Source organism: Ovis aries, chromosome 2 (genome assembly GCF_016772045.2).
Source record: "Ovis aries strain OAR_USU_Benz2616 breed Rambouillet chromosome 2, ARS-UI_Ramb_v3.0, whole genome shotgun sequence".
NCBI classification, from domain to species: domain Eukaryota; kingdom Metazoa; phylum Chordata; class Mammalia; order Artiodactyla; family Bovidae; genus Ovis; species Ovis aries.
Window position 1 is genome coordinate 224586922 of NC_056055.1, and position 27488 is coordinate 224614409.

Sequence of the window (27488 nt, forward strand, 5' to 3'; positions counted from 1 at the left end):
GAAATCACAACATCAAATTTGGGAACTATATAACTTAAGTGTCTTCATGGGAAAGCATATTTCTTTATTATATAAAAAGAAAAGGTCCTGAGCCACAATTCCTACTTTAAAAACAGAACCACAGGATTTCCTTGGTGGTCCAGTGGTTAAGAATCCACCTGCCAATGCCGGGGACACAGGTTCGATCCCTGGTGCCAGAAGATTCTACATGCTGGGGAGCAACTAAAACCCATGTGCCGCAACTACTGGACCCTCACGTCTACAGCCCATGCTCTGCAATAAGAGAACCCACTGCAATGAGAAGCCTGGCACCACAACTGGATAGTAGCCCCATTCATTCACCGCAACTCAAGAAAGCCCATGCTCAGCAACAAAGACCCAGCACAGCCAAAAAAAAGAGAAAACCCTACAGAATTTGGTCCCTGCTGCTGCTGCTGCTAAGTCACTCCAGTCGTGTCCGACTCTGTGCAACCCCATAGCAGCCCACCAGCAGCCCAGCCATTTCCTTCTCCAATGCGTGAAAGTGAAGTCGCTCAGTCGTATCCGACTCTTCGAGACCTCATGGACTGCAGCCTACCAGGCTCCTCCATCCATGAGATTTTTCCAAGCAAGAGTACTGGAGTGGGTTGCCATTACCTTCTCCAGAATTTGGTCCCAGTGGCTGTAAATGACCACAGCAGATGGAAGAGGAGCCTTCTGCTTCCAGGACTGAACATCTCTTTGTGTGACACAGCCTGATTGGGCCAGCAGTTCTGTGTCTCTTCTGTAAATTAAGTAGAAAATGGTTATTTGCCAAGAATTTTATTGCTCTCTCAGCCACCTTGATCTTGCTTGCCAGATAGGACTGGGAAGAAGAGCAGAAACGCAGACACAAGGGAGACCACGTCATCCTTGAAGGCTACATCCGAAAGACTTCCTGGCCTGAACTGACAACTGGATAAACAAGGTCGGTGATGTGCAGGTGTGCCTCCCTAGTCATGTGTGCAACCAAATACTTAGCAGCTTTACATGGGGGCTACCAGGAAACCCCAGGCTTCAGCTGCAGACTGAAGACAGAAGGATTGAATTGTACTTTCCTTGCAGGCTGGTCAGCTGGGCCTAATTTGACTGTTCGCTTTCTCTGTGAGGAAGTGCAGTGTCTCCAGAGGATTCAGGAAGGAGAAGGCAAAATCAAGGTCGACAGGCAGGATGTTTTCTTTGCTCTTCTGCTGAGATATCTAAAGCCCGCGCTGGTGCGGGGAGAAGTCAACTTCTCCTCCAGATCCTTCAACACGTTGTTCTTGTTGGGTCTCAAGTGTCTAAAGGCAGAGTGGGGAAAAAAAAAAAAAAAAAAGCCGGTGGGAGGGGCAAGCACCATCTTTCTTAATGCGGAACACCAAGAAAGAAAGAATCAGTGTTCCTCTCCACGTATCTAGGTGTTCCCCAGTTGCCAAATCACAAGGGCAAGGGCAGGGAGGCGGAGGGATGACTCGGAATCCACTCGAAACCCACTCGGTTGGTTCTTGAGCAATGTCGCAGAAGTTTGGGGCTGTGGGGAGATGCGACATCACGCAGAATTTGGCAAGAACTCAAAAAATGTTCTCTAGCGGGGCTCGCGCTCCCTGCCAGAAGTGGGTAAAAGCAGAGACTAGAGGCTGGATGCGGGGAGTTGGGGGGGGGGGGGGATGGTGGTGGTGGAAAATCTCACCTCTCTTTGAGATCAATAGTGAACAGGAAGGTCCCTAAGCGATCAGCCAGTGCGCGCCAAGTGGACTCACGCAGATCCACACGTGCGCGGCCGCTCCCCATTAGGTGGCACTTATGCACCAGCCGACAGGGGTGGGGACACCTGTACCTTTTCGCCCAGTTTCGAGACTGCCGGACGCCAGAGATCACCCGAGTCCGCGCGGGCCCGCCGGAAGGAAAGGAGCCGGGACGTGCCCTGCGCAAGGTGGAGGCGAACACCTGGGCGTCCGCGCGCGGGGGGCGGGCGCTAGGACCCGAGCGGCGCACCTGTTGGCTGGCGCCCCGGGCTCCGCCCGCCCGCCAGCCACCCCGAGCGCCCGGCCCGGCGCGGGCGAGGGCGGGAGGGAAGGCGCGAGCAGAGGGCACCGGGCGGTGGCGGCGGCGGCGGCTCCGGGAGCACCATGGCCGAGCTGCTCTGGAGCCTGCAGGATTCCCAGCTCGTCGCCCGCTTCCAGCGCCGCTGCGGGCTCTTCCCCGCGCCGGATGAAGGCCCCAGCGAGAACGGCGCGGGCCCCGCGGACGGCGAGGCGCAGACGCCTGAGCTCGGGCATCTCCCCGCCGCCAAAGGCAAGGGCGCCGGGGAGCCGGCCAATGGGCTGCGGAGACTGGCGGCCCCGCAGGTAACCACGGGCCAGGTGTTCGCAGAGGGGGGAGGTGAAAGGGGCAGATCGCTCTGCAGCCTGCGTAGGTCCAGCCGACCCCGCGGCGCGGCGAGGGGCTTCCGGCGATTCTTGCCGAGCCGAGAGGGCCGCGTCGCCGGTGGTGACCCGGCTGTCCGCGCCGTGAGTCCCACCCCTAGGATGACACCCTCTAACGATGCCAGGTGACAACTAGGTCTGTTAAGACTTCAGATGGACCCTGAGCTAAAGCTATTAAGAGATTTTTTTAAAGAGTCTCTTTAGAGATTTTCTGCCGTCCTAAGTATATGTTCATGTATATTCTTCCAAATGTATGAGAGTTACATAATTGAAGAGAGGAGCGGAGATGTCATTGTCATTTTCGGGAGAGGCTTCTCTGGGGAGAAATTCCGACAACTCCCCCCTCCCTCACTGTGAGTTTCCGCGCCATCCCCTTTGTTTGATCAACACTAAGATGGTGCAGTAGAACTCCGCTTGCTCCTCACCGTCCTGCACCGCCGGCTCTCCAGGCAGAATTGCGGGTTTAAATACTGCTGCTGGAGAGATTTACCAACCCCACCGCCTACTAACAGTGCTGTTGTCCAGACAGCGCGCTTCGCTCCCACCTTCCCCTAGAGTCTTCGGGTCCCCCCGGCTTGGTGGGTCTCTTTTTAGCCGACACCAAGTGACTCTGAACAGATGCTGTCAGGAGGGAGGCTCACGACACTGTCCTTCAGGCTGCACAGTGTGGTTATACAATCCACTGCGGCTTTGGGAAGCCAGCGCATCGGCGCAGTGCACAAGGACTCCAGGCGCGAAAGACGACACAGGCTGCAGATGCCAACGTGCCAGGGCGCAGGGCTGCCCTCTGGGAGGGCGGACTCCTGGCAGCAGTGAGACACCTTGGGCCCGGACAGCGTCTGTGCCCTTCCCGCAGGGGAGGTGGAAAGTGTGACGAAGGAAAAGGGAAACGATGGATTACAACTCTTTGATGGGGGTGGTGGTCTTGGTGGTGGTGGAGGAAACCAGGCATTTTTTCTTCCTAGAAGTTTTGATGACAGGAAGGTGGCATGTATTTATGTGTAGATTTCTGGATCTAGTAACTGAGGAATTATGAAGAACCTGGCTTTCACGGGGAATGGAATACTGTGGGCGTTAAATGGTAGGATTTAATTAGAGGGTGGGGGTGGGCGGTGGGTTCCACTCCAGAGAAATCTTCCTCCGTGATATTTTCTTTTCTCCTTTTGTGTTTCCTTCTCCATCCCACAGGACACCCAGAAACTTTTAGAGACCTTCGAGAGCCCCTGCCCCTTTCCTCTTGCTTTCTCTTTAAAATGGTGCAGAGAGGAGAGATTAAGAACCTGCCTCATTCCTGAAACGCTGTCTGGCATTTTCTGGGCACACAGTTTATATCCACAGGTAGATGCATGGGCTGCTCCCTGTTGCTCTCTCCTCTAGCATCTACTCTGTTTCTTTAGTCCAGGGAGCTGAGGAAGAGCACAGTTTTCCACTAGTATTTCTCAAACTGTTTCAAACCTTACCCTTAGTGATTTAACTTCCAGATCTGGAAAAGGAACCTCCTGCCCTTCAAAAGCAAGAGGAGCAGGTTTTCTTGTAGAAAGGAGTTATCTTGCTCCTTTCAGTGAAGAAAATGAAAGGATCATCCCCTTTCTTTCCTCTTTTGAAACAGTTTTTTTTTTTAATTGGAGTAAAATTGCTTTACAATGCTGTGTACCGCAAAGTGAATCAGCTATAAGTATACTTAGATCCCCAATCCCCTTTCCATCCTACACAGAACCTAACTCACTATGGATCATGTAAGAGGGTTAAAAATCCATGATAGGAAATCCCCACATGCAATGGGCAAAAAAATGAGAGCACTTGATAAATAATGGGATAATGTTTTTAAAGGTGGGTTGGTATCAAGTGACTTGGGAAGATTCATATTTTGCAAGTACAGGTGGAGTTCCCAAAGCAAGATGATTGCATACTTGCCATCAGATAATTGATAGGACCTTAAAGGGACAGCGGACAAAACTTCTCTCCAATTAGCTACTCTTCCGCTTGGCCTCTGCCTGGCTTGTGGCTTGTCTGAATTGCCTGTCCATCCTCTGAGTAAACTCCCACTCATCCTTCAGTTTCAAAGGTCAGTTCCTCAGGAGACACTTTCACTCACTCTCCTCTTTTTATAGATTCTCTTTTCTTATCAGTTTTCATCATAGCCTTTATCACGTGGGTTAGCGTACCACTTTGTGGCTGATTATTGCTAGCCTCTTCCAGGGGATGATAAGCTCTAAGAATGCAGGAAACTTGTCTACAGTGCTTATTATTTGCTCCTCATGACCTGGTGCCTGAGAGCTCAGTGAATTTTATAAATAAGTGAGTGCAGATTGCAATATAAAATTGCCCTTTAAAAGCTAAACAAGGAGGGTTTTTTTTGCAGAGAAGTATCTTCTTACTGCTTGGGTGTTCAGTGAACCAAATGGTAGGGTTTCCCCCTCCCATCCAACACTCTTCACTCGCTATATCATGACAAAGAGACTGTTCAACATTCAAGATAAGAAACTGAAGATTTTCAAAAACTGAAGTATAAATATTGAAAATCAAATTTTTCCACATAATCTAGAAGTCAGGCAGCACCAAGGTATTGATTTAAGATATATCAGACAACAGAGAAGTTGTTTTCTTCCCTGAGTGGCTTTGTTGTTGTTTAGTTGCTATGTTGTATCTGACCTTTTGTGACCCCATGGGCTATATGGAGCCTTCTAGGCTCCTCTGTCCATGGGATTTCCTAGGCAAGAATACTGGAGTGGCTTGCCATTTCCACCTCCAGGGAATCTTCCCAATCTAGGGATCAAACCTGCAGCTGGCTGATTCTCTACCCCTGAGCCATCTGGGAAGCCCCTGAGTGACTTCACATAGTAAAAGTCTAATTTTTTCTTACCTTTCATGCTTTCTGTATTTCTTGTAGTGCTTATAAAGCAGGGACAAGTAGGAAAATGAAGAAGGGCTTCCTTTACACATTGTTGTAACACCACACATTTCTAGCTTAAAGATTAACTACATCATTTACAAACCAGGCTGGGCTGAACTTGCACAAAGCTGTCATGGTATAAATTAGACTGGACCTCATAGATTTCCCAGTGGGCCTACATGTCACAGACAGAAAAAGTTTGAGTCCTAAAGAGTTAAATGCTTTGTTGAGGACTTTCCTGATATTACACAGTCAGATCCGTGACTTACGTTTAAACTTCTTCCTACATGTACACCTTCCTCGGAAACCAGCTCGAGGCCTTATTCTGTCTGCATCATGGAGGACGTGTGAGGTATTGGGACTGTTCTCAGTCAGGGTGGAGACTTAATGGAAAGAGGAGCAATTGCTCTTGGTTTGTAAAGGTAACTGGTTTGCAAGGGTAACCAGAGGAGGACATTCTTGGAAGTCACCAGGAGCACTAGGCAGGGGTCTTTGGACCCAACTAAGTGGGGGACAAAGGCCTGGACGGAATTATGTTTATTTGTTCTGGAGTAAAGCCGACCTTGAATACAATGGTATTTTGATTTCTGTCCTCTTTGCTTGCTCAATACAGTTGCATCAAGTTAGATTTTGTAGTGCCTTTCCCATTGTTACGTTAGACTGTGGTTAATGTTTCCAAATTGCACTGTGCTCGATAAATACTATTTGATACGTAGGTTATTTTTAGAAGTCTTTGCACTCCATCCGCATTTTCCTCTTAAAATTTTTGGGGTCCTCCAACACTGTCAATCTATAAAACCCTACCCTTAATGTTATTGGCTTGTTAAAGTGCAAAGGACCAGGGTCTAGCTCTGTGCTGATGTCATTTTGAACTTCTCTAGGCCTCTGTTGGGAAAAGGCAGACACCCCACTGTAGTACTTTTGCCTGGAAAATCCCATGGACGGAGGAGCCTGGTAGGCTGCGGTCCATGGGGTCTCAGAGTCAGACACAACTGAGCGACTTCACTTTCACTTTTCACTTTCATGCATTGGAGAAGGAAATGGCGACCCACTCCAGTGTTCTTGCCTGGAGAATCCCAGGGACAGGGAAGCACAGAGTCGGACATGACTGAAGCGACATAGCAGCAGCAGGCCTCTGTTGTCCATCCTCAAAATGAGTAGAGTGGAATAGAACCTTGGGTTTCCAACTATGGCTATGCATTACAGTCAGTTAGAGAAGTTTTGAAAACAAAACAAACAGGGATTTCCTTGGTGGTTCAGCAGCTAAGACTCCGTACTGCTAATGTAGGGCGTCCAGGTTTGGTCTCTGGTCAGGGAACTAGATCCCACATGCCACAATTAACACCTGATGCAGTTAGATAAAAAATTAAAAAAACAAACAAGCAAGAAACCAATGTCCAGGATCCAGGTCAGAAGTAGGGCCCCAGTGTATGCATGCTCAGTTGCCAAGTCCTGTCTGACTCTTTGTGACTCCATACGCTGTAGCCCGCCAGGCTCCTCTGTGCATGGGATTTGCTAGACAAGAATACTGGAGTGGGTTACCATTTCTTACATCAGGGGATCTTCCCTCTGTCTCCTGCGTCTTGTACATCGGCAGGTGGATTTTTTACCACTGAGCCACCTGTGAAGCCTGGGGCCCCAGAGAAGCTGGCAAACAGAAGTAGGAAGCTCTGAATCTCTTTCCCTGGGACCCACCTCCCTTAGTGTGTTTAGGACAAGGGTAGTGATGGCTGGAAGCAGCAGTCATGGTGTCTATTGACATTTTTTTTATTATTTTATTTTATTATTTTTTTTTTTAGTTTTTTATTTTTTAAATTTTAATCTATTGACATTTTAACTTGATTATATCTAAACTGTCCAACGATCAGCCTTCAAGCCTTGATTATCTTTAGCTGGATGCTCAGGTTGGAAATGGCAAAATAAGCCTCTGTGAAAAGGTACATTTGATCATTTTTTTTCCTAGTTGCAGATATGGTTCAGATGCAAAAATATGAGAAAAAATACAAAGAAAAAGTTAAACCCATGTCCATTATACCACTGCTGAAAGATAAGCACCTGGTAAATGTTCAGCCTGAATTTTAATGGCTATATATTGCTCCACAGCATGGATGTACTATAATTTAGTCCACCTCTTGGTAAGCCTTTAGTTTCTTTCTAGTTTCTGCTTTAAAAATATTATTTTTGTGTGTGTAGCCTGCAGCCTCCTCTGTCCCTGGGATTATCCAGGCAAGAATACTGGAGTTTTGCCATTTCCTTCTCCAGAGGATCTTCCCCACCCAGGGATCCAACTCATGTCTCCTGCAGCTTCTGCATTACAGGCAGATTCTTTACTGCTGAGCCACTGGGGAAGCCCCACATATCTTGGTAGTCTTGTTTTTATTTATTTATTTTTTAAAATATTTATTATTTATTTGGCTGAATCGAGTCTTAGTTGTGACACACAGGCTCTTTCATTGTGGTACATGGGTTCAGTTGCATGTGGGGTTCAAAGCATGTGGGGTCTTAGTTCCTCAACCAGTAATTGAACCCACCCACGTTCCCTGCATTGCAAGGCAGATTCTTTACCACTGGACCACCAGGGAAGTCCCGATAGTCTAGTTTTTGAACTGAGATATAACTGACACAACTTATTAGTTTCAAGTATGCAACATGATTCAATATTTGTATATATTGTGATGTGATCACCGCAGTAAGTCTAGGTAACATCCATCACCATACAGAGTTACAGTTCTTTTTCTTATGATCGGGACTTGTAAGATCTACTCTTTCAGCAGTTTTCAAATAGACAATACAGTATTAACTATAGTTATCATGCTGTTCATTACACCTTCATGACTTATTTATTTTTTAACTGGATGTTTGTATCTTCTGACCATCTGCATCTATTTTGCTCATTGCTATCCTCCACCCCCCACCTCTGCGTGCGTGTGTGTGCATGCTCAGTCGTGTCCGACTCTGTGACCCTATGGACTGTAGCCTGCCAGGCACCCCTGTCCAGGGGATTCTCCAGGCAAGGATACTGGAGTGGGTAGCCATTTCCTTCTCCAGGGGATCTTTCCAACCCTGGGATCAAACCGACACCTCCTGTATCTCCTTGCATTGGCAGGCAGATTCTTTATCATGGAGCCATGTGGGAAGCCCCACCCTCATTCTGGCAACCGTCAACTTGTTGTCTCTATTTGTGAGTTGTTTGTTGTTGTTTAGATTCCACATATAAGTGAGATCATACATTATTTATCTTCATCTGACTTATTTCACTTAGCATAATGCCCTCAAGGATTCCCAGGTTTCCTTTGCCGTGCAGAAGCCTTTTAATTTAATGTAGTCCAACTTGTTTCTCTTTGCTTTTGTTGCCTCCACTTTGGGTGTCAAATCCAAAAAAATCATTGCCAAGACTGATGTCAGTCTTTGATTGCTTTCTTAATTTAAATTTCCAGTCTTGTAATTGCTGGGTAGAAATATGTATATATTATGGCTTTCAATAAGTATTACCAACTTGTCATGCAGAAAGGGTGGAGGGATACATAGCTATGAGTGCAGCTTTTCGTACACCCTCACCAGTCTTAGATATTAACAGTCTCTTTACTCTTTGGAGAAAATAGGCCATCTCTGCTTCTGTCTCATCTTTGCTTCCTTGATTGCCAGCTAACATTTATTGATCAGCTACTGTGTTTCTAGGACAGTTCTTAGCCTTAAAGGTACAAGATACAGGAGGTTTAGTTCCTGCCCTGGGAGAGCCACCAAGAAAATAATGCAATGCAGCAAATACTAGAATTCAAGGAGAAATAGGTGGTCAGGGAGACGAGAGCAGGAGTCATGGTGATCTCTATCGGGGAACCCATGATGTCTTAAATCAAGGCTTAAAGAGCAGTAGGTAGCAAATAGTTGAAAATATGAGACTCTGTTTTTCTTACATGGAAATCTCATGTAATGAAACAAAGACACATTACTATTATTTTTGGTGAGTAGTGATAAGTTCATCTTGGCATAAAAAGAGTCCCAGCAAGAGACAGATGGTTTACTGATAAGGGGTCACTGAAACTCTTAAAATGATTACATGGCAACTTTTATGTTATACATGGTAGTGGTGGTTTAGTCACTCAGTAGGTCCAACTCTTTGCCTGCCTGGCCCCCCTCCCCACACCCCCATGGACTGTAGCCTATCAAACCTGGGTCTCCTGCATTGCAAGTGGATTTTTTACCAACTGAGCCACTATATTTTACTGCAGTTTACAAAAAAGAAAGAAAGAAAGAAAGAAGTGAAGGAATGGAGAAAGAAAGGAAACATAGGCTCTACTCCAGGGGGAGAAATCATAACTTCCCTCTCCTTAAGTGTGGGCTGCACATAGCGACTTCCTTCTGAAGAGTACAGTATGGAAAGAGGGAGAGGGGGAGAAAAAGTTATTTTACAGTATAAAACCTGACAATGCCACCTCAGCCAGATGATCCAGGCTGATGTCAACAGTGATGAGTGAGTCATGTTGATGTGTGTGCTCTTGGTGTGCGTTGACATGATAATCTCTTGATCCATGTTGAAAATGGCACTTCACCTCTGTGACCTTCTTCCCCCAAAGTGAAGTGAAAGTGAAGTCGCTCAGTCGTGTCCGACTCTTCGAGACCCCGTGGACTGTAGCCTACCAGGCTCCTCCCTCCATGGGATTCTCCTGGCAAGAGTACTGGAGTGGGTTGCCATTTCCTTCTCCAGGGGATCTTCCTGACCCAGGGATCGAACCAGGGTCTCCCGCATTCCAGGCAGACACTTTAACCTCTGAGCCACCAGGGAAGCCAAACTCTTCCCCCAAACTCTCATTCTAATCATGAGAAAGACACCAGGCAAATCCCAGTTGAGGGACATTCTACAAAACACCTGTCCTCTTCAACACTGTCAAGGTCATCAGTCATAAGGGATGTCTGAGAAACAGTCACAGCCAAGAGGAACCTAAGGCAATAGACGAAGAAGTGTAATTGTGGAGTTGTGGATGGGACCTTGGAACAGAACAGCATTCGGTAAAAACTAAGGACATCTGAGTAAAATATGGATCTTGGTTAAAAATAGCACATTAGTATTTTAACCAGTGTATCATATTGGTACGATGTTTAAAGATGGGGAAACAGGCTGCAGGGACTTCCCTAAAGGTCCAGTGGCTAAGACTCCACATTCCCAGTGCCCGGGTTCCATCCCTGGTCAGGGAACTAGAGGCCACATACCTCAAGTAAGAAGTTCACACGCAACAACTGAAGATCCTGCGTGCTGCAACTAAGACCTGGCACAGCAAAATGAACACATATTAAAAAGAAAAAACAGGCTGCAGAGTATATGGGAAGAATGTATAGGTGGGACCTTTTAAAGGGGGAATGAATGAGCAGTTGAAGAAGTTCAAAGATGGGATCCTTTACAGAGCTGTAGGAAGAGTTGGGGAAAATCAGCATGGGATGATGAAGTATCCTGAAACAGACAACTTTAACCTAAAAAGCTGAGGGGAGACGATGGCATTCTGGTATCCTCAGACCCAAGGAGAGCTTAGCATCAGAGAGGCCCCTGACCGAAATGAGCCCTTTAGTGGAGAAACTGCCACAACCGGGCAGGAGCTGAAAGGGAAACTTATTTCTAACTTCTCTGTATGCCTTTTCCTATCCCAACAGTTGCCTCTCTCCCTCCAAATTCAGTCAGAAGCCAGGGAGCCTGGGCTGATGCAATTCAAGGTCAGCCCCAGCCTGGAGAAACATGGAGAGTGGATCTGGAAGGACAAATGAAGAGTATCCAGTTGTGTAAAGAAGTTGGTGTTATATTGGCTGTAGTGTTGGGCTAGAGCCAGAGTTGAAGTGTGGCTTCCTGCAGAATTTGGACCTCATCCTACAGACAGGGAATAGCAAGTCAGTTTCATCCCATGTGCCAAATCAGAATTTTCAACTCAGACTTGGTGTTGAGAAAGGTTCTTGGGGTGTCACTGTGCTTCCTGACAGAGAGTGTGAGGTTGAATGGTGATGCCTGTGTGGGGAACTGAGGGACCTAGTGCTGAAGCATTTAAGAAATGATGATGTCATCCCTTGTGTGGAGAATCTTGAAAGAAAGGATACAAATGAACTTATTTACGAAACAGAAACAGACTCACAAACTTACAGAATGAACTTCTGGTTGCCAGGGGGTAAGAATGGGGGAAGAAATAGTTAAGGGAGTTTGGGATTGACTTTTACACAGTGCTGTATTTAAAATGAATCACCAGGAAGGTCCCACTGTATATAGCCCAGGGCACTCTGCTCAGTATGCAGCGGGGAGGGAGGGGATTTTAGGGGAGATTGCTTATTTGCTCAGTTGTGTCCTATGCTTTGCAACCCCATGTCTGTAGCTCACCAGGCTGCTCTTTCCATGGGATTTTTCAGGCAGGAATACTGGAGCGAGTTGCCATTTCCTTCTCTACAGGATCTTCCCGACCCAGGGATCGAACACTTGTCTCTTGCATCTCCTGCATTGGCAGACAGATTCTTTACCACTGCACCACCTGGGAAATCCTAAGCAGGGAGGAGAATGGATACAAGGATATGTATGACTGAATCCCTTTGCTGTATACTTGAAATTATCACAACATTGTTAGCTTTGTATACATATTTTTTTTAAAAAAAGAAATGGCGATGTTATAGTCAAACAGCATCAAACATGAGACTAACATAAAATCAAGCCTTAGTATCTGTTTTGGGTCCTTGGTTGAGTGTCTTCTGCACCTTAAAATGCCTTAGGAGGAAAGAGAGCACAAGTGGTTTAAGATGCAAGTTGCCATGTTTTGAATCATGGGACCCCATCATTACAGCTGAAAGCTGATTGGATCAGTGATCAGCCCTAAGTCAAAGGCAGCCTGTTTAGGCTGGTCAGTATTTTATGATGTAACCCCACATGGGAACTTCACCTAACTGGGATACTGCATCATGGAGGGTGACTAAGGGGAACCAATTTAGTGGCTCCCTTAGGGAGTCTGAATGGAAGACCCAGAGGTAGGGACATAAATGGTAGAGTGGTGATGGACTTCAGAAAGAAAGAGGAGGTCGTAAGCAGAAGTCTCATGGCAGAGAAAGCAGTAGGAAGGCAGAGAGTCCGCAGCAATGGGTGGTAGAAGCAGCAGGAGTCTTGAAGGGTAGACTCCACTTCTGAAGGGGGGAGGACTGCTGACTTTCAGGATGGAGTGGCTTAGGGTGAGGCCAACACGGTCTGTGTCCTTGTTATTGTTCAGTTGCTCAGTCATGTCCAGCTCTTTGCCACCCTGTGGACTGTAACACGCCAGGCTTCGCTGTCCTTCACAATTTCCTGGAGTTTGCTCAAACTCATGTCCATTGAGTTGGTGATGCCATCCAACCATCTAATCCTCTGACATCCCCTTCTCCTCCGGCCTTCAATCTTTAACAGCATCAGGGTCTTCTCCAGTGGTTTGGCTCTTCACATTAGGTGGCCAAAGTATTGGAGCTTCAGCCTTAGCATCAGTCCCTCCAATGGATATTCAGGATTGATATCCTTTAGGATTGACAGGTTTGATCTCCTTGCAGTCCAAAGGACTCTCAAGAGTCTTCTCCAACACCACAGTTCAAAAGCATCAATTCTTTGGCACTCAACCGTCTTTATTGTCCAACTCTCACATCCATACATGATGAAAAAAACCATAGCTTTGACTAGATGGACCTTTGTTGGCAAAGTAATGTCTCTGCTTTTTAATATTCTATCTAGGCTTGTCAGAGCTTTTCTTCCAAGGAACAAGCATCTTTTAATCTAATGGCTGCAGTCACCGTCTGCAGTGATTTTGGAGCCCAAGAACTTCTGAGGATTTATGTAACTCACTGGAGGGGACCTGAGTGAGTCTCCACTTGCAGCCAGAACATGCTGGTCTCTGGTGCTCTGAAGACTTGCACATAATCACAATTAAATCATTGGTTCCAGCATTTTTTGTGAAGTTGGAACTGGGGTGTGGGGAGAAGGGAAAAGAGGCCAGGTTTCTCTTCCTCACCTATACGTTCTCAAGCTAACATGTGCCTGGAACCTGTTAATCTGTCAACAGGGACCTGGCACTCCCTGTTGAACGAAGCATGTAACTGTGCTGAGCGCAACCTTTTCTTTCTTGGCAGAAATGTGATGTCTCCTGTCAGAACTGAGGTCATTTGGTCCCTGACCACTCTGTCTGACTGTGTCCTCCTTTAAGCCTAATGGTGTTTTCAAGTGTTAGCACCTTCCTTTTTATCCAGGAAACTGATGAAGGATTTTGATTAATGAATAACTTTTTTTTTTAAATTGGTTTGCTTTCTTCTGTTGGACACTGTGAAGGGAATTCAGGTATCGCTAGAAGTTGATGATGGTGAAACACCTGCCAACTTTAAAAATGTGATTAGGTGACTGTTTTTTTAGAAAGGCTTTTGATAGCAAGTCTAATCTAATTTTAACTTTTGACTTATAATTAAGAGGTTGAAACTTCCCAATTTTAAAAGCGCTTTTGCTTCTGTGGTTACAGTTAATGATTAAATCTTCTGTTGTCCTGATAAGAATTATGTCTCGAGCAATGGCATTTTTCTTGCATTTCATTTGGTACAGTTTTCCTGGAAGAAAATAATACTGTCACTGTTTCCTGGCAACACATTTGGAAGGCTCCTTTCTCTGTTAGAAAGCTATGGAAATACTAAAATTGGGGCATACACTGGTTGTTATAATCTGACTTGCCTGGTGAGATATTTTCTACATATTAAGAAAATGAACAAGTGAAAGTGTTAGTCGCTCAGTTGTGTCCGACTCTTTTTGACCCCATGGACTGTAGCCCGCCAGATTCCTCCTCTGTCCATGGAATTCTCCAGGTAACAATACTGGAGTGTGTAGCCATTCCCTTCTCCAGGACATCTTCCTGACCCAGGGATCAAACCTGGGTCTCCTGCACTGCAGGCAGATTCTTTACCGTCTGAGCCACTATTAAGAAAATGAGATACTGAAAAATCCGACAACACTGTGATTCACATTTTTTTTTTCCTCTTGACTTTGGCTTGAAGCAGTGTAGGCTAATTAGCAAAGTGTTTTGAAAACAAAGAAAGAATCCTTGGGCGTGCACCAGGGTGGATGGCAGTAGGGAAAGAGGTGAACCACCTGAGATCTTGAGAGCAGGGTTAGGAATTTTGGGAATGGGGAGTACTGGTTTCTTGGAACCATTTAGAAATATTGCCTCTGGTCCCTCAAATGCTAAGTGGCAGTTTTATACCTCTTTGTTTAATAAAACAAAATGAAACAAAACACCGGATTCATTCTTGCCTTTTTGTTAATGCTGTGTATTTAGCAATCATGCCTGCAGGAGAAGCTTGATCTCTGGGTATGTTTTGATTTTGCCAAGTGGCAAAAACTTTGTTCTCACAGCATTTTATGGGAAACAGCTCATCAAAGCAGGGGCTGAGGAGGGGAGGAGTTCATGATCCTGCAAAGAGGGCTTCTGAGGGTAGAATGTTGGCAGCTGAAAAAGGGTGTATTAATCTCTCAGTTGTGTCCCACTCCTTGAGACCCAATGGACTATGCCTGCCAGGCTCCTCTGTCCATGGAATTCTCCAGGAAAGAATACTGGAGTGGGTGGCCATTCCCTTCTCCAGGGGATCTTCGTGACCCAGGGATCAAACCTGGGTCTCCGGCATCACAGGCAGATTCATTACCCTCTGAGTCACCAGGGCAGCTGAGAGGCCAGGGCTTAATTGATGGGGAAAGGGCATAGGTGAACTTTTTTTGTTTTTGCAGTTAAAAAAAAAAAAATCCTGTCTTGATATGATAGGTGACTTAAAAGGTGGCGGTGAAGTAGAACTTCAAAGATTTTGTTAAAAGCATGATAGGTGAAAGGAGGCTCTATTAGAAGTTGGTTTTCTCCTTTCTGAATCTTGACCTGATTTTTTTCAACCTGGAAGCTATTAGATACTTTGAAATTAATGTTTATGCTTTTCCACTATTAAAGGAATGAATGTTCATGTTAGAAATAGTGGAAGACACCAAAAAGTATAATGAAGAAAACAAAATCCTGTCATAATTCTGCAACCCAGAGAAAAATATTAATGTTTTAAAGTAGTACTTCCCTTTGTCTCTGGAAAACATAGAATATTTACGTAATCAACATCATGTGAAGGTATAACACTGAGATCAGTTTCTGTCACTCATATCATGAGGGTTTCCCGAGATCACTGGATAGTCTTTATATGATTTAATATTTGTATTATAGTTTATCAGATGATTGTAACTTAGATTTTTAAAGCATTTTCTTAACTATGCATTTTGATTGTTTCATTGTTTATCTTTGTACTTCAACTGGAGTTTAAATATTTAATTGTTTCTGGAGAACTGAAAGAAAAGCTTATTTCAGAGCTCTTTACACTAACTGCCAAATTGCTTTTTGGAAAATGTATCTCAGTTATTGTTCTGAACAGCAATCCAAGACTGCTAGTCTATTGTCAGCATTTATTATCTTTTTTGCATTTTCTTTTTCTTTATTATACTATACTGTGTGCATGCTCAGTTGTGTGACTCTTTGGCACCCCATGGACTGTAGCCTGCCAAGCTCCTCTGTCCATGGGATTTCCCAGGCAAGAATACTGGAGTGGATTGCCATGTCTTCCTCCAAGGGAACTCACAGACCCAGGGACTGAACCCCCATCTCCTGCATCTCCGTCACTGGCAGGCAAATTCTTTACTTCTGAACCACTTGGGAAGCCCTTATTAAATATAACTTCAGTATAAGTGCAGTATAACTTCAGTATAATAAATGTAAATACGACTATATGTCTGGATTCCAGTAACTATTGCCCAGATGAAAATATAGAGCATTCCAGAACCTCAAAAAGCTTCCCTGGACTTCCCTGGTGGTCCAGTGCCTAAGACTTTGAGCTCCCAAAGTCAGGGGCCTGGATTTTGATCACTGATCAGGGAACTAGATCCCACATGCCGCAACTAAAATCTAGCACAGCCAAGTGGTTAGAATGTTTTTTAAAAAATACCACTCTCACCCCCAGATAACCACTGATTTCCCCCCATCACCAGAGCATAGTCTCACCTCCTCCTGAACTTCATATAAATGAATCATATAAGCTGTACATTTTTCATGCCCATTGGCATGCATTGCAGGAACATACAATAGTGTGTTTATATGTTCTACTGTCTATCGACACTTAGGTTTCTATGAATAAAGGACAGCATCAAGTATTATCTTTAAAGCATTTTTAAGTTTTATTTTGAAATAAAACTTTTAAAAGTTTGTAAAAATAATATAAAACATTCCTATATACTCTTGACCAGTATTCTCCTAATGTTAACATCATATGTAAGCACAATACAATTATCAAAATGAGGAAATAGTATGTAATCTATGAGCCTTATTCGGTTTTCATGAGTTGCTCTACTAATCCCTTTTTGCTATTCTAGGATCTTATACAAAGCCAAAAATTGTGTGTAATTGGTATGCCTGTTTAGTTCAACCTGGATGTTCTTCGGTCTGCCTTTTCTGACCTTGACTGTTGAAGGGTCCAAGCCAGTTATTTTGTACAGTATTCCTCAACCTGGGTTTGTCTGATGTTTTCCCATGATTCCATTCGGGTTCTATAATTTTAGCTGGAATGCCACAAGCAAGATATTATAGGATGCACATGATGTGGATTTGTTCCATTCCTAGTAATTTTAACTTCACAGATCTTTTAAGCTGCTTCAGTGATGTCTTCCATAAATGTTTTTCTCTTTGTAATTAATAAGTATCTTATAGGGCACTATTCTGAGGCATTATAAATATCTTGTTTTTCTGTATACTTTCATCCTCTAATTTTGTCATTCATTTTAAAAAGTAATCTGCCAAACTGATAGCAGATGAAAGCATCTCATTATTTTGGTTTTGTATTTCATCTCTAGTGAGGTTGAGTAATTTTCTTTTGTTTAGCAGATACTTCTGTTATTTTCTTGAATGGTCTGGTTTTATACTGTATCCACTTTTCCACTGTGATTTTAATGATTTCCTTACTGAGTTTTGATGGTCTCTTCAGTTTATCCATTGTGTATTAAGATCTTCCACTGTACATCAGCTAACATAATCTCACAACTAATGGATTTCTAATTTTTCCTTGTAAAAAGGAAATATTTGGAGCCTGAAAGAGTGAAGGATGATGGGGGGGTGGGGGTGGGGGTGATAGCTCTCTTCCAGACACAGGGTTTACATAAGTCGTGCCTGGCCCCCTGGTCCTTCTGCTTACTCCTTCCCGGTCAACAGCCTGTGACATGTTTGTGATACTTCATTTGCCTTGGGCGGGGGCTGAAGATTCTGTAAGAGTTAAAGCATTTATCCTCTGGCAACTCTGAGCCAAGAAGGCAATGTATGCATAGAGGATGTTCCCCTCACTTTATAATATTATGACTGCAAAGCAGGGAAACGAATCTGTTCTGTTGTGCAGAGGGTGGCAGACAATTCCAGAGTCCTCCCTGCTTTGGGTCTCCCTCTTCTGCATGGCTCCTTGAGGAGGCTTCAGAACGGCTGTCTTGCCACGGTCATTTACAACACACATATCCTCAAACAGAAAGAATGGAATGAATGTTCCCACTATTTATTAAGTAGTATATTCTGGCATAATGATTGCTTTTGGAGAAGCAGGACTATCATTTGTTGATCACTTAATTTTGCCTCCATCTCAACCCTCTCACCAGTTCAGTTCAGTCACTCAGTCATGTCTGACTCTTTGCAATCCCATGGACTGCAGCATGCCAGGCTTCCCTGTCCAACTCCTGGAGCTTGCTCAAAATCATATCCATCGAGTCGGTGATGCCATCCAACCATCTCATCCTCTGTCGTCCCCTTCTCCTCCTGCCCTCAATCTTTCCCAGCATCAGGGTCTTTTGAAATGAGTCAGCTCTTCGCATCAGGTGGCTAAAGTATTGGAGTTTCAGCTTCAACATCAGTCCTTCCAATGAACACCCAAGACTGATCTCCTTTAGGATGGACTGGTTGGATCTTCTTACAGTCCAAGAGGCTCTCAAGAGTCTTCTCCAACATCACAGTTCAAAAGCATCAATTCTTTGGTGCTCAGCTTTCTTTATAGTCCAACTGTCACATCAATACATGATCACTGGAAAAACTGTAGCCTTGACTAAATGGACCTTTGTTGGCAAAGTAATGTCTCTGCTTTTTCATATGCTGTCTAGGTTGGTCATAACTTTCCTTCCAAGGAGTAAGCGTCTTTTAATTTCATGGCTGCAGTCACCATCTGCAGTGATTTTGGAGCCCAGAAAAATAAAGTCAGCCACTGTTTCCACTGTTTCCCCATCTATTTCCCATGAAGTGATGGGACCAGATGCCATGGTCTTAGTTTTCTGAATGTTGAGCTTTAACCCAACTTTTTCACTCTCCTCTTTCACTTTCATCAAGAGGCTCTTTAGTTCTTCACTTCTGCTGTAAGGGTGGTGTTATCTGCATATCCGAGGTTATTGATATTTCTCCTGGTAATCTTGATTCCAGCTTGTGCTTCCTCCAGCCCAGCGTTTCTCATGATGTACTCTGCATAGAAGTTAAATAAGTAGGGAAGAGGATGTTTGCTATGACCAGTGTGTTCTCTTGGCCTACAGTCTACGGAGTTGCAAAGAGTTGGACATGATTTAATGACTAAACACCAACAAACATACCATGCAACCTGCAGTTGCACTCCTGGACATTTTTCCCAGAGGCAGGAGAACGTATGCATACAAAAATCTGCACATGATCGTTCATGGCAGCTTTATAATAACCCCCAAACTGGGAACAGCCAGAATGTCCCTCAGCAGACAGTGGCTCAGCAAACTGTGGTACATCCGTACCATGGAACACTACTCAGCTGTTAAAGGGAATGAGCGATTGATAGACCCAACAACTTGGATAGATCCCAAGGGCATTATGCTGAGTAAAAATGCCAATCTCAGAAGGTCACATATTGCATGATTCCGTTTATCTATTTCTGAAATGACACAAGTATAAAGAGGGAAAACAGATTAATGATTGCCAGGGATTAAGAACAGAGGGGCATGACTATAAAAGGGTTGTAACGAGGGATATCTTTATGGTGATGGAAAAACTTTATAACTTGATGACAGTAGTGGTTACTGAATCTACATGTGTGGTAAATTGTTATAACTCTACACACTGCACCAATGTTCGATTCCTAGTTTTGTTTTTTTAAAAGAGGAGCATTTTCTAGAGTACATTTTACTCATGAGATCCACATACTTTCTTGACTCCAGACAGAAATATTAATAATTAACTAGCCTCTACAAGTAGAAAGATTACTGATTTTGATTATGTAATCATGTGAGATGTAATTATGTGAAATGTAACCTCTGTGAGGAAATGGGTGAAGGCTATACAGGAGCTTGCTTACTACCTTTTTGCTATTGCTTGTGAATCTATGGTTTAAAAATCAATACTGCCTTGTAAAAATGGGTCCCGGATACTCTAATTGCATCACAACTCTAATTGCAGGCACTCCACACACACACACTTCCCAGGTGGCTCAGTGGTAAAGAATCCGTTTGGCAGACAGAAGATGCAGGAGACCTGAATTCGATCCCTGGGTGGGGAAGATCCCTTGGAGAAGGAAATGGCAACCCATTCCAGTGTTCTTGCCTGGGAAATCTCATGGATAGAGTAGCCTGAGCTATAGTGCATGGCAGGGTTGGGGGGGGGCGGTGGGGAGGGGCGGTCTCAAAGAGACAGACATGACTTAGAAACTGAAAACCCAGTGTGCAACCTTGGGGAGACCTTCCCCTGAGGGCCCTCTGTTTCCAGAACTGGGGTGGTTGGAAACCTCCTCACTGGCCTCACCTATCTACCGAGGATGAACACAGGGAAATGTTTGAGGGTCACAAAAAGCACGTTTGCCCTTAACTTTTATTCGACTGATTCGTTTTATAACTGCAGGGTTTTTACATTAAAAAATGTTGTTGGTTTCTGTTTTTTACATCAGTTCAACTTGATGCTACTACAAGCAGGTCAAATTCAGACATCATTTGTCTGCCCTCAGTTGTCGTTTTTTATGTCTACAAACAGGCTGAAAATCTTCACCCCTTCCTTACCCAGGACAGAACATCTGCATTCAGCCTGCCTAGAGTCTCACACCCTTGTCTTTCTTGAACCACGTAACATTTTGAAAGAGTTATCTGAGATCTGTGCTCCATTTCTACCATTTCACCTATTTTTCCTCCCTGTGGCATAGCTCTAGCTGAAATACACTAGTGTATTTAGTGTATACACTAAAATGAAGAGATTATTCACCATAAGATGATGTTTAAGGTTTACTTTGCTGCTGCTGCTAAGTCACTTCAGTCGTGTCCGACTCTGTGCGACCCCATAGATAGCAGCCCACCAGGCTCCTCCGTCCCTGGGATTCTCTAGGCAAGAACACTGGAGTGGGTTGCCATTTCCTTCTCCAGTGCATGAGAGTGAAATTGCTCAGTCGTATCTGACTCTTTGCGACCTCATGGATGGCAGCCTACCAGGCTCCTCTGCCCATGGGAGTATCCAGGCAAGAGTACTGGAGTGGGTTGCCAGAGGTTTACTTCGCCTGTGTGTAATTTCATTGAGGATAGTTGACCAATTTTAAATTAAAAATTGTAAAAGAGAAACTTCCATGGTGGTCCAGTGGCTAAGACTGCAAGCTCTCAGTGGGGGCCCAGTTTCATCCCTAGTTAGGGAACTCAATCCCACATGCCACAGCTAAGACCCAGTGTAGCCAAATAACTAAATATATTTTTAAAAAATTATAAAAGAGAGCATTCTCTCTGATACACATAAAAGGCAATGGGGATTTCTCTTTATTTCAACTGTACTCCAAATTTCAAGAGGCTATGGCTTCCCATGGCTCAGCTGGTTCAAGAACCGGCCTGCCAGTGCAGGAGGTACAGGAGACACAGTTTCGATCCCTGGGTTGAGAAGACCCCCTGAAATAGCAAATAGCAACTTGTTCCAATATTCTTGCCTGGGAAATCTTACGGACAGAGAGCCTGGTGGGCTACAGTCCATAGGGTTGCAAAGAGTTGGACACGACTGAGCACAGCACCATTCAAGCTATGGCAATGGGTTAGCTGAAAAGAAACTCACAAGTTCATATTTTAATGGCTGCTTTTCCTGCTCTCAAGGTTAACAGTATACTCTGCAAGTGGTAGGCCCCCTTCACCCCTGTTTGTTAGATTTATGTTTTTCTCCCACAGGTAGATTTTTTTTTTAATGTATGTTTATTTGGCTGTTTCCGATCTTAGTTGTGCCATGTGAGATATAGTTCCCTTACTAAGGATCAAACCCAGGGCCCCTGCATCAGGAGCATGGAGTCTTAGCCACTGGACCACCAGGGAAGTCCCTCCCACAAGTAGTTTTTACCAGAAAGTGTTTATCAAATATCTAATTGTAAAAGGTTTTTTCAGCTGTCTTCTACAAAAGGAAAAACTTAATCACAATATTGAAAGGGTATCTCAAATTTATTAAAATTCCATATATTTCTAGACATGGAAATATCCATGATATATGGTTCAACTCGTTCTCCCCCCCCAAAAAAAGAGCATATATAAAAAATATTTATGACCGAATTTTAAAAACTGTATAAGTTCATGTTTGAACAACTTTTTAAAGGGTCTGTAGGGATGAAGCAAATCTTACCAGTGGTTTTCTCTGGGAATTTGGAACTTTTCTCTTATTCATGCTTTTCTGAATTTTCTGCATAGTTTTGTTTGCTCTAGAAGGTAGTGGTTTTATGTTTAGATAAGATTAAAGCATTGTTGTTTTATAGAAAAAAGTCTTAGGCCATTTTGTACTTTTGAGGAATATTAGTTACTAAGATTACTAACATTACTCCACGTAAGAATTCTTTTTAAAAAATTACCATTGGCATTTTTGTAAGAGAGTCTCAAATATCAGCTGTATTGGTCATGATCTATACCCCTGAGGAAATATTATTAAATCATGTGGCTTACATGAAAGCCTTCTTAAAAACAATATGGCTCCCTCCATGTATGCATAAGAACCCTGAGTGAAATTACAGAACACCTTTTCCTTGTCTGTCCGAACAACCATGTGAAATTCCAAGAGCTTTAAATACATAATGTTCTTCTGAACTATTGGGAATAATAATATAATTAAAGATTTTGGCCAGCAAAGGATCTCTTTTCTTGGCCCAAAATGTTTTATTAGACAGCTCAGGAAGGTCTTAAGAAAAGCAGATGTTGTCTGTTGTCACTCCCCACCCTTCAAGCAACCTTTGGCAAGGATTTTTTGTTTCTTAAGAAGATCTTTGGAAGATCTCTTCTTACTGTTGTAGATCCAAATGATTGTAAGTGGTTTTTAGCTTGTTTGGGCTTCCCTGGTGTCTCAGAGGGTAAAGAATCCTCCTGTAATGCAGGAGATGCAGGTTTGATCCATGGGTCAGGAAAATCCCCCCAAGAAGGAAATGGCAACCCACTCCGGTATTTTTGCTTGGGAAATCCCATGGACAGAGGAGCCTGGTGGGCTACAGTCCATGGGGTTACAAAGAATAGGACTTTCATTTTCACTTTTACTTTTTAGCTGGTTTAGCTTGTTAGTTACCTGATGGCAGTATCTTGGGCATATTTTGTGTTGGATCTTGGCTCCTCTTAATCTGATGACAGTGATTAAAGTAAAGGGATCTTAAAGTAGGATTGGACTTAGGGCATCTCAACTACCATTGCCACATGTTTGATGTGGTTCTCAATTGAATAACTTAATCCATTCATTTTTATTTTAAAATAAAACTTAGTGTTAGGTGCTCAGTCATGTCCAACTCTTTGCAACCCCATGAACTGTAGCCTGCCAGGCTCCTCCATCCTTGGGATTTTCTAGGCAAGGATACTGGAGTGGGTTGCCATCTCCTTTCCAGGGGATCTTCCCAACCCAGGGATAGAACTCGGGTCTCCTGCATTGCAGGCAGATTCTTTACCATCTGAGCCATGAGGGAAGGGCCTAATTACTAATTTCAAAAATTAAATGAATGATAGTTTTCTTTTCAAAAGTAATATTCTTCACTTTCCTAAACAATAATTTGTGTGCATGCGTACTCAGTCATGTCTGACTCTTTGGGATGCTGTAGATTGTAGCCTGCCATGCTCCTCTGTCCATAGGATTTCCCAGACAAGAATACTGGAGTGAGTTGCCATTTCCTAATCTGAGGTATCTTCCCAGTCCAGGGATCGAACCCACATCTTCTGCATTGGTAGGTGGATTCTTTGCCAGCTGAGAAGCCCAAAATAATTTGTAGATGAAGTCAGTTTTAACATAATTTTATTTGGAGTTGTATTAAATCTATGAGTTGATTTTAGGATAATTGGTATCTTTATAATACAGTCATCCCTAAAAAATTATATCTAGCTCTTTTTTTTTTTCTTTTTACTTTACAATATTGTATTGGCTTTGCCATACATCAGCATGAATCTGCCACAGGTATACACATGTTCCCCATCCTGAACCCCCCTCCCTCCTCCCTCCCCGTACCATCCCTCTGGGCCATCTCAGTGCACCAGCCCCAAGCATCCAGTTTCATGCATCGAATCTGGACTGGCGATTCATTTCATATATGATATTATATATGTTTCAATGCCATTCTCCCAAATCATCCCACCCTCACCCTCTCCCTTTCCCACAGAGTCCAAAAGACTGTTCTATATATCTATGTGTCTTTGCTGTCTCGCATACAGGGTTATCGTTACCATGTTTCTAAATTCCATATATATGCATTAGTATACTGTATTCGTGTTTTTCTTTCTGGCTTACTTCACTCTGTATAATAGGCTCCAGTTTCATCCACCTCATTAGAACTGATTGAAATGTATCCTTTTTAATGGCTGAGTAATACTCCATTGTGTATATGTACCACAGCTTTCTTATCCATTCATCAGCTGATGGACATCTAGGTTGCTTCCATGTCCTGGTTATTATAAACAGTGCTGTGATGAACATTGGGGTACACATGTCTCTTTCAGTTCTGGTTTCCTTGGTGTGTATGCCCAGCAGTGGGATTGCTGGGTCATAAGGCAGTTCTATTTCCAGTTTTTAAAGGATTCTCCACACTGTTCTCCATAGTGGCTGTACTAGTTTGCATTCTTACCAACAGTGTAAGAGGGTTCCCTTTCTCCACACCCTCTCCAGCATTTATTGCTTGTAGACTTTTGGATCGCAGCCATTCTGACTGGTGTGAAATGGGACTTCATTGTGGTTTTGATTTGCATTTCTCTGATAATGAGTGATGTTGAGCATCTTTTCATGTGTTTGTTAGCCATCTGTATGTCTTTTTTGGAGAAATGTCTGTTTAGTTCTTTGGCCCATTTTTTGATTGGGTCGTTTATTTTTCTGGAATTGAGCTGCAGGAGTTGCTTGTGTATTTTTGAGATTAGTTGTTTGTCAGTTGCTTCATTTGCTATTATTTTCTCCCATTCTGAAGGCTGTCTTTTCACCTTGCTTATAGTTGCCTCTGTTGTGCAGAAGCTTGTAAGTTTAATTAGGTCCCATTTGTTTATTTTTGCTTTTATTTCCAATATTCTGGGAGGTGGGTCATAGAGGATCCTGCTGTGATTTATGTCAGAGAGTGTTTTGTGTATGTTCTCCTTTAGGAGTTTTATAGTTTCTGGTCTTACATTTAGATCATTAATCCATTTTGAGTTTATTTTTGTGTATGATGTTAGAAAGTGTTCTAGTTTCATTCTTTTACAAGTGGTTGACCAGTTTTCCCAGGACCACTTGTTAAAGAGATTTACTCCATTGTATATTCTTGACTCCTTTGTCAAAGATAAGGTGTGCATAGGTGTGTGGATTTATCTCTGGGCTTTCTATTTTGTTCCATTGATCTATATTTCTGTCTTTGTGCCAGTACCATACTGTCTTGATGACTGTGGCTTTGTAGTATAGTCTGAAGTCAGGCAGGTTGATTCCTCCAGTTCCATTCTTCTTTCTCAAGATTGCTTTGGCTATTCGAGGTTTTTTGCATTTCCATACAAATTGTGAAATTATTTGCTCTAGCTCTGAAAAATACCGTTGGTAGCTTGATAGGGATTGCATTGAATCTATAAATTGCTTTGGGTAGCATACTCATTTTCACTATATTGATTCTTCTGATCCATGAGCGTAGTATATTTCCCCATCTGTTAGTGTCCTCTTTGATTTCTTTCACCAGTGTTTTATAGTTTTCTATATAGAAGTCTTTAGTTTTTTAGGTAGATATATTCCTAAGTATTTTATTCTTTATGTTGCAATAGTGAATGGAAATGTTTCCTTAAGTCTATTTTCTTATTATTAGTGTATAGAAATGCAGGGGATTTCTTTGTGTTGATTTTATATCCTGCAGCTTTACTATATTCATTGATTAACTCTAGTAATTTTCTAGTGGAGTCTTTAGGGTTTTCTATGTAGAGGATCATGTCATCTGCAAACAGTGAGAGTTTTACTTCTTCTTTTCCAATTTGGATTCCTTTTATTTCTTTTTCTGCTCTGATAGCTGTGGCCAAAACTTCCAAAACTATGTTGAATAGTAATGGTGAAAGTGGGCACCCTTGTCTTGTTCCTGACTTTAGGGGAAATGCTTTCAATTTTTCACCATTGAGGATAATGTTTGCTGTGGATTTGTCATATATAGCTTTTATTATGTTGAGGTATGTTCCTTCTATTCCTGCTTTCTGGAGAGTTTTATCATAAATGGATGTTGAATTTTGTCAAAGGCTTTCTCTGCATCTATTGAGATAATCATGAGAAGACTCTTAAGAGTCCCTTGGACTGCAAGGAGATCCAGTCAATCCATTCTGAAGGAGATCAGTCCTGGGATTTCTTTGGAAGGAATGATGCTAAAGCTGAAACTCTGGTACTTTGGCCACCTCATGCAAAGAGTTGACTCACTGGAAAAGACTGATGCTGGGAGGGATTAGGGGCAGGAGGAAAAGGGGACAACAGAGGTTGAGATGGCTGGATGGCATCACTGACTCGATGGACATGAGTCTGAGTGAACTCCGGGAGTTGGTGATGGACAGGGAGGCTTGGTGTGCTGCGATTCATGGAGTCGCAAAGAGTTGGACATGACTCAGCGACTGAAATGAACTGAACTGATGGCTTTATTTTTTAATTTGTTAATGTGGTATATTACATTGATTGATTTGCGGATATTGAAGAATCCTTGCATCCCTGGGATAAAGCCCACTTGGTCATGTTGTATGATCTTTTTAATGTGTTGTTGGATTCTGATTGCTAGAATTTTGTTAAGGATTTTTGCATCTATGTTCATCAGTGATATTGGCCTGTAGTTTTCTTTTTGTGTGGCATCTTTGTCAGGTTTTGTGTGTGTGTGTGTGTGTGCTTAGTCAGACTTGCTTAGTCTTTCAGTTGTGTCCACCTCTTTGCAACCCCATGGACTGTTGCCTGCCAGGCTCCTCTGTCCATGGACTTTTTCAGGTAAGAATATTGGAGTGTATTGCCACTTCCTACTCCAGGGGGTCTTCCCCACCAAGGGATCAAATCTGTGACTCTTGAGCTGGCAGATGGATTCTTTACCACTAGCAGCCCCTGGGAAGCCCTGCCATTTATTTAATTCTTTTCAATGTCTTTCAGTAGAGTTGTACAACTTTCCGCATAAAATATTGTACCTTTTTGCTTGATTTATTCCTAGCTGTCTTATGTTTTTGTTAGTATCAAAGCAATGTTTTGAAATTGGTTTTCTGCTGATGTGTTAGAATGCAATTGAATTTTGTCTATTGATTTGGCAGCTGTGCCAAACCTTTATTAAGTCCAACAAATTGTCTCATATTTCTTTGTGTTTGTTATGAAAATTTAAAAAATGGATTTTGTTTCTTCCTTTTTGATTCCTATACCTTTCATTTATCAATTTTTTTCTGCCTTACTGCACAGATAAGGACCTTCAAGTATTATGTTGAACAGAAGTGGTAATACCTACCACACATTCTTGTCTTGTTGTTGAGTTTAAGCAAATTGTTTTAACATTTCACCGTAGAGTATTAAACTTGATTTAGTTTTCCCCTGCATTTTCGAGCTTGCTTGACAAGAGATGTTCTCATGAATTTTGGCTCAACTGTGTTGAATTCTTTTTCTGTATCTATAATAAAAGGATCATATGTGGGGTTTTTTTTTTCTTAATCTCGTTTAATCTTATGAAAGGGTGAGTTAAAAGATTTTCTTTGTTGA

At 43.1% G+C, this 27488-nt stretch overlaps 1 protein-coding gene across 2 annotated transcripts in view; it reads left to right on the top strand.

Moving 5' to 3' along the window:
* Window positions 1-2064: 2064 nt before the first annotated feature.
* SGPP2 (sphingosine-1-phosphate phosphatase 2) overlaps window positions 2065-27488 on the top strand; it is a 155114-nt gene continuing 129690 nt past the window's right edge. For both annotated transcript variants that reach the window (XM_015093553.3, XM_042244304.1), the window contains exon 1: window positions 2065-2345. In XM_015093553.3, coding sequence (XP_014949039.2) covers window positions 2127-2345 — 219 coding nt within the window. In that variant the 5' untranslated portion in view covers window positions 2065-2126. The remainder of the gene's footprint in view (window positions 2346-27488) is intronic.